The sequence below is a fragment of the Octopus bimaculoides genome, chromosome 3 (genome assembly GCF_001194135.2).
Source record: "Octopus bimaculoides isolate UCB-OBI-ISO-001 chromosome 3, ASM119413v2, whole genome shotgun sequence".
Classification (NCBI taxonomy): domain Eukaryota; kingdom Metazoa; phylum Mollusca; class Cephalopoda; order Octopoda; family Octopodidae; genus Octopus; species Octopus bimaculoides.
In genome coordinates this window covers 33384670-33393001 of record NC_068983.1, presented here as the reverse complement: position 1 = coordinate 33393001, position 8332 = coordinate 33384670, and the positions used below count along the sequence as shown (strand labels likewise).

The following is an 8332-nucleotide window of genomic DNA, read 5'->3' as shown; positions in this document are numbered from 1 at the left end:
TGGCATAGCTTCCAGTGTATATAGGTCCCATTATCATTATTATTATTATTATTATTATTATTATTATTATTATTATTATTATTATTATTATTGCCTTTGCACAGCTTCTAACGCTGGAGATGTATTACGGTGTCAGCTGTTCACTACCAGTGAACTAAGGTAACACCGCTTATTTTTCGAGCACCTTCCGGAGTATTCAAGCGGTTCCAAGCAGTGCTGTTTTCTGCAAGTGCTCCACCCTTATTGCAGCCCCTGTTTGTTCCACGTACTTCTCGAGATTTTTGCTCACTGTTCCCAGGGCTCCGACAATTATTGGTACTACTGCTACCTTTTTCGTCGACCACAACTGTTTAACTTTTCATCGACCACAACTGCTTAACTTATTATTATGATTATTATTATTATCATCATCATCATCATCATTATATTATTATTATTATTATTATTATTATTATTATTATTATTATTATTATTATTATCATTATTATTATTATTATTATTATTATTATTATTATTATTATCATTATTATTATTATTATTATTATTATTATTATTATTATTATTATTATTATTATTATTATTATTATTATTTCCCCACCTAGATTGTCACACATGAGGTAAATATTACAATACTGCTATGATATATTTGCATTCTTGTTTTGCCATTTATTTATTTCCTTTCTCTTTTCTTTCACTTGTATGTTATAATGCTATCTGCGTTCTATATATTATGTATATCATATACAATCTGGCTGATGTTTGTAAACAAACTATTGTTTCAAAGCATTAATGAATGTATGTTTCCTTCTCTTTTTCAATTATTTAAATTCTTCCTCTGAGGAGAAAGCTGGTTTCTAACAAAGACACAAAGCTCTATTGTTGGAATGTAGATTACGAAAACAATGTTACATTCTAAACTTACGAAATATCTTGCCTATTTTTACTGTTTCACTTAAAGATTGTATTTGTAATATGCGAGTTACTTCATTGATTTCTTTTTTTTTTGAAAGTCCATGCTTATCCAAACTGTCTGTTATGCATTTATTCACAAAGCCTAGTGCACCAATTATTACTAGTAGAAATGTGAATTTATGATCTAGATATAGAGGCTGGAAGTTTCGAAGAAGTTGTCCGTAGTTATCCTCTTCCTCTTTGCTTTTCCAAGAGATATTCATATCACCAGGACAGCTCGCCTCTACGTCGGTACATTTTTTCTTGTCTGTCTCAAGCAGCAATATCCGGTCTGTTGTTCTTACACTTCACAGATGGGAATATTCCACCAGCATTCCTTGTGTTGATGTTCTGTGTACCTATTCAAAAACAGGGCGATTCTCTGTATTTATTACAGGACCGACTTTTTTCCTAATAGCATTGTATATTGTTTGAGACAACGTCGTGTTGCATAGGGAGGTAGTACTTTGAGGACATTTCGGGGTAGCTGCTAATCCCATGTATAATGCTTTCCATAGAAATATGATATAATCAATATTTTATATGTAGATTATATTTATATTTTATGTATATGTATGTATATACATACATACGTATATACAAATATACATATATATGCAGTGTGTGTGTGTGTGTGTGTGTGTGTGTGTGTGTGTGTGTGTGTGTGAATGAATAAGGAGGATATTAACTCCGGGAAGGTCCCTTACAAGTAATTTAGTATAATCCAAGTTCTGGCTAACCACATCGAATGATATAGAACAATGGGAAATTGTTTAAAGTAAACTATCACACGATGGGTAAATCCTAAATTCACTTCTCTGGATTTTATACGGCATGCAGAGTGTATATTCAAGACGTTAACATAAGGATGGAGAATTTTACATCCACAAAGCCTGTTTATTAGACTTATGTACAATATATTCGCTTTAAATTTCTGTCCGATGTATATATGTATGTGTGTAAGTGTGTACGTGTATAGATACATACATACACATCCATCCATAACACACGTATATATATATATATATATATATATATATATATATATATATATATATACATATATATATATAGAGAGAGAGATACATACATACATACATACATACACACATATACATAGATAGATAGATGATAGATAGATAGACAGACAGACAGACAGACAGACAGACAGACAGACAGACAGAAAGAGAGAGAGAAAGAGAGAGAGAAGGAGAGAGAGAGAAGGAAACAGAGAGAGAAGGAAACAGAGAGAGAAGGAAACAGAGAGAGAAGGAAAGAGAGAGAGAGAGAGAGAGAGAGAGAGATGAACGAGAATATTAATTCCGCCAGCATATCAACACTGAGTGAATTGACTGAAGCTGGATGGTGGAATGAATAAGATTGTTATAACTAAACACCGAGACAGAATACTTTTCTGGCTTTACTAACGCCACAATTCTGTAAACCATTAAGATCATTTGGTTCATCCTACCTTAATATAATATGAAATATTCTTCTTCTGTGAAAACATTACGTCTCCTGTAAAGAATGACCGGTACTTTTTGGTTATCTTACCCCCGTTAAAAAATTGGTTTATCTTCCCACTAAATTATTGAGTTTATGTGGCGACAAGAGATTGAATTAAAAGGGTTAGAACCTTTTGATTCAATACTTCAACACACCGTTGACTTTTGGTCTCCTCAATAGGCATGGTTTGATTTGTTATAAAAATGTTATTAGATTTAATAAGATGTTTAATTTTTTCAGTTTTCATGTTTATCAATTTTTTCAGTTTTGTATAATTTGTTATAAAAATATTATCAGATTCAATAAGACGTTTAATCTTTTCGCTTTTCATGTTAATTAATATTTTATTTTTTTATTTTTTGTTTTATTGAGGGTTAAACAATTTTTTTAGTAGGGGAGATAACCCATTTTTTTAATTAGAGGTTAGACAACCAAAATGTACCGAATGACCTAGAACGTGACCAGTAATTACGACCAGAGATGTTTATATCATATTCTGCCTCTCTTCTCTATTTTCCCCACCAAATTTGCAGCTTTGAATTTATTTAGCGGTTTTTATTGTTGTCTATTCAATTTCTCCAGTGATTCGATACTTGAACAAAGCTGGAGAATTCGTTTCTTTGTGGATTTCTCCTTGTTGACAACGCTACCCTAGTAGTACCTCACCACCCTTTTTGACTAAATGTCACCTTGAAGTGACTCGGAAAAAATATGGTAGCTTTTTATATATATTATACTTCCATTGACGAAAGCAAACCAAGCGGTATCAGATATTCAGTTCCGCTTAGTTGAAAGCATAGTTCTCGTATATTATGTGTTGAGATCTCAATCAGACTGATCACTTAAATAACAAGTTTAATTCCACAATGATGTTTCTTTATAAACGAAAGTTCACGCGTACCAAACTTGTGTCCTTTTCGTCGTTCTTTGTAGAAGAAATATGGCTGTTACTTGACATGAATCTAGTTTGTTCATAGTTGAAGTGGCTCTTTAATAGCGGTAGAATAGGCAGAGTATGGCAAAGGGGCAGCATGTTTGTGGACGACAGGGTTTAGCAGGAGATAATAAACGGTTCTTTGTCAATATGTTAGATGATGAAATTTCCCATGTTTATGCGTGTAGCAACAGCATTGTCCCAGATATGACAGCAGTATTCCATTGTGGATCTTACTTGAGCTTTGTAGAAAGTCAGCAAATAATCAAATTTAAAGTAGTTTCTGACCCTGAAGAGAAAAGCTAGTATTTTAGCTGTGATTTTTATATGTGATAGGATTGCGAGGGAAAAACATTAGAGATCGAAGTGCTTAGTTAACGTATTTAATAGTTTTGTGATTGCTTGTCTGTCTAAGGTTAGCAAGAGTGAAATATAAGTTAGTTTCCGTTATATAATCAGTGGTCATGAATTCATCATCACATCGTCTACAACATAAATATTTCAGTCATTAGACATAAAATGTGGTCTTTTCTATTTTAACTTCTCACTGCTTTTGATCTTTTATTCATTGTCTTTCATTCTTCATTCCCCCACTTATTGTACAACTTTTATTCTTTTACAGTATATAGTTCTGTTCTCCTAAATGTTTCTCTTTTCTACTTTCACCAATGATTTATCTAAAACAATACTTGTTAGGCACCCATTAAAGGATATACAGCAATACAGAACACGTATAAGCCATCTTCAAAGTGGCAAACCATTATGTGTATGTAAGGGCGTATTTGTGATAGAGTGTGTATGCATGTGCGTGTGTCATAGAATTAGAATTGTTATATGTGCGTGGGTATATGCATATAAGAGAAAGAGGGAGAGAGAGTATCTGTGTATGGGTGTGTGTGTAATTAATCTATCAAGAATTTGTCCTACATCGCCATAATTTATACTTTTTATGGTTTATTTGAAATTACAAAAATAGATACAAATTCAATTGCCTCAATCAACATTTCATTTTGAAAATTTGAGACTTCTGCATTTTGTTAATTAAAAATGAAGATTTTTAATACAAGACCATTTGAAAAAGATTCATAGGGAAGACATTTTTAATTCAGCGTTACACTTGAGAGAAACTGTAATTATAAAGTGTTCCTCCCACTTATAGAGCTTAGCTGTAGTCCTGCCTAATTATTATTTACAATTAGAAGCGTGCTCTAGAGACTTGAGTATCTTTGCTATTAATTCAACACAGTACGAGTGAATTATCCTCTCTCACCAACATCAGACTCTAGTTAACAAATAATCTTACTGAGCACAATTTTGAACAAAATGAAATCCACTTAGACTTCTATTCGTTTACATAGAAGACGATAAAAAATATATACAAGAAATACATTGAGGAGAACATACTCGGTTTTTGTGAAAGAATTTTCATGGCACACATATGGATTATTATGTTTTTAGGTTCCGACTCACTGGCACTCTACAACATACTAAAACACAATCTGCCACCAATGCAGTATTAATGACAACAACATAGAATTATGCATGACAAGAAATCATACTTTACCAGTTTGTTTGTCTTCAGTATGTTAGTATTTGATAGCGCTAATAAGTCACTTTGCTGTCTGGAGAAGTTATTCACCATATATATATATATATATATATATATATATATATATACACATACCTACATATATATATATATATATATATATATATATATATGTCAAAGGAATTTATACGTATATATATATATACATACACTCATCTGTGTGTATGTGTGTGTGTATGTATGTATTATGTATGTATGTATTATGTATGTATGTATGTATGTATGTATGTATGTATCCAAATTTAGGGAATGGAGTGCATAGAATCCAGGCTGTCTATGTTTCATAGCAAGCAGAACCTCGGAAGTAGTAATTACCCAAACGAAGGGTAATCCGCTAGCTACTCGTCAGACCAAAGATACCTTAGTCAAATGAAGGTTACATTATCGCCATAGGATCCCGTGTTCCAAATCTCGCAGGAGATTCGATTGAAAATGCGTGGAAAGCACAAAGAAAAAAAGAGGGGGAAGAGCAGGGGGGAAATTTGGTATTATTGAAGCTGGAATGTCTTTGAGAATTTAGGCTTGGGTCATTTACTGGGTCTTGAGTCAAAGTAAAATAAAAGTGAAAGATATCAAGAGGAGGAGAGAAAGAGAAGATATAGGAGAGATAGTAAGTTAGAATTTGCTAGAAGGGAAGAGAAGGAGAGGAAGGTGGAAGACATAGGGCGTTTAGAGAGTCTAGATGGGCACTGGTATCTAAGTGGTGGTACGGAAGGGGTAGAGAAAAAGGAGGCATTGGGAGGAAGGAAGTGGATTGGGGACGCTATGAATTTATAATGTTATTATAGTATTGTATACAAATTATATAATATTGTGTTAAATATCAAATGATGCATTGTATATATAAATTAGAAAAATATAAAATGTTTATTTACACATAAAAATAGGAGTTGGGCGCTGGGGGAATTATATGGTCATGGGAGGGCGCGGTGGTTCAAAAAGTTTGAGAACCTCTGTTGGAAGATAATGTTTTTGGTCAATAGGAGAACATAGCTCTAGGTAACTTGGTAGTTTATCGCTTAACTTTACAACTATATAAGCGCATATTAACACGCACGCGCGTACATTTTTGTATGGCTGTAGTGTCTTGTAGGGGCGCATGCGCACGTGATTGCTTGTATATTCTCATGTGCGGAAGGAAGGTGTAGGGAGACCATAACGTTAGGGGAAATGTAAAATATAAGAAGATACAAAAATAGAATATTTCTTTGCTAACCGTGAACTACGAAATAACTTTTTTCAGTTTATCGAACACCGATATGGGAAAAATTGACAACTTTCTATGTCAATAAACCACTATGGTTCTTGAAAGCTGTTTTTTATACCTTCTACTGATTACTCGAAGCTTACTAACTTCCTGCGCCTTGATCCTTGGATCTTACCTTTATATGTGTGTGCGTGCGTGCGTGTGTGTGTGTGTGTGTGTGTGTGTGTGTGTGTGTGTGTGTGTGTGTGTGTGTGTGTGCGTGCGTCATAGGACTTTAGAAACATCGAGAGAACATGAAATAATATGTTTCTATCGGAAATTTTTAAGACGATGAAGTTATAAATTGCTGCGTGTAAATACTGAGTTTTAAAACTCTTTGGATAGAGAAAGCCAAAGACAGCCTTCGATTTTTTTCTATCTGAAGAGGTTTATACTCCAGTATTTACAGCATGCTATGATCTATAGCTCTATCTACTTTGAGTTCATCCGATAAAAACTAATTATATATATAAATATATATAATGCAATTTTGGGGGATTAATGGATATGCGGGTATTCTATTTCACATAATACAAAAAAAAAATTATCTAATGAGGATATCTGAAAGTAAACTCATGGTATCCATTTGCACATCACAAAACAATACTTTGAAGGATATAACCAGTATACCAGCAGGGTATATAATATACTTCTTTAATTATCTCCTACTTAAGTTAAAACTTAAATTTATCAATTATGAAGGAACTACACGTGTTTCAGTATTGGAAGATTACAATACATATACATACACACAAATGTGGCACAGGAGTGGTTGTGTGGTAAGTAGTTTGCTTACCAACCACATGCTTCCGGGTTCAGTCCCACTACATGGCACCTTGGGCAAGTGTCTTCTTCGAGCCGACCAAAGCCTTGTGAGTGGATTTGTGTGTCTGTGTTTGTCCCCCACCAACATCGCTTGACAACCGATGCTGGTGTGTTTACGTCCCCGTAACCTAGCGGTTCGGGAAAAGAGATCGATAGAATAAGTACTAGGCTTACAAAGAATAAGTCCTGCGGTCGATTTGCTCGATTAAAGGTGATGCTCCAGCATGGCTGCAGTCAAATGACTGAAACAAGAAAGAGTAAAAGAGTATATATATATATAAATTCACATATATAAATATATATATATGCAATCATCAGATTTACAATTATTCCAACATATCTTCAGGTTCTTTTTCAAAATATTGTTAATCTAATTTTACATCCCTTTCAAAAATAAGCGTTAAATTAAAAACAAAAATTAAAATTATACTTTATAAAATTAAGAATTAAAACTTATAAATTATACATTATAGATATGGATTAGTATATATATATATATATATATATATATATATATGTCAACCTTATAAAGTCTAGTATATAATGTCAAATACAAAATATAAGATATAAAATTATACAACAGAATAAAAATGTCTGTCCTTAAATGTAAAATATAACAAAAAAAATGCAAATATATATCTTCCATTTTTTTTTTTTTTTTTGTATATTTCACATTTAAACGCAGACAGTGTCATGCACCAAAATTTTCAACTTCTTGCCTAATGCGACCCCGGAGCAATCTCTTATCTCTTACACTATTTGAGTATTACGTGTCAAATGTGAAACAATAATATTTCTATTGTAATGAGAGATAATACTTTCAGTTTTAATACTTTCACTATTATGTCACACATATATATATAATGGAACAAAACCGCAATAGAGGACAATAAAACATTCGGGCAAATAGACAATGCAAAGGCGTACAGGAAAAACAACAATTAAAGGGAGAGGGGAAAAAAGGGCGGGACATTGGTGGAGCTCTTTCATCAGTCAAGTTAACAGATGTCATTATGTATGCATGTATATGTGTGTATATACATCTGCACATACGTATGTACGTATATATATGTATATGTGTGTTTGTATATATATGTGTATGGATGTATATGTATAGATGTATGTGTATTGATTTATGCGTATATATGTATATATATATATATGTATATGTATAGATGTATGTATATGTATATATATGTATGTATATGTATAAATATATGAATATGTATGTATATATATATATATATATATATATATATAT

General features: G+C 32.5%; 1 protein-coding gene across 1 annotated transcript in view; it reads left to right on the top strand.

The window, feature by feature from the left end:
- LOC106877299 (metabotropic glutamate receptor 8) overlaps positions 1-8332 on the top strand; it is a 679235-nt gene that overhangs the window by 657018 nt on the left and 13885 nt on the right. Inside the window, exon 9 of the mRNA XM_052966723.1 lies at positions 603-617. Coding sequence (XP_052822683.1) covers positions 603-617 — 15 coding nt within the window. The remainder of the gene's footprint in view (positions 1-602; positions 618-8332) is intronic.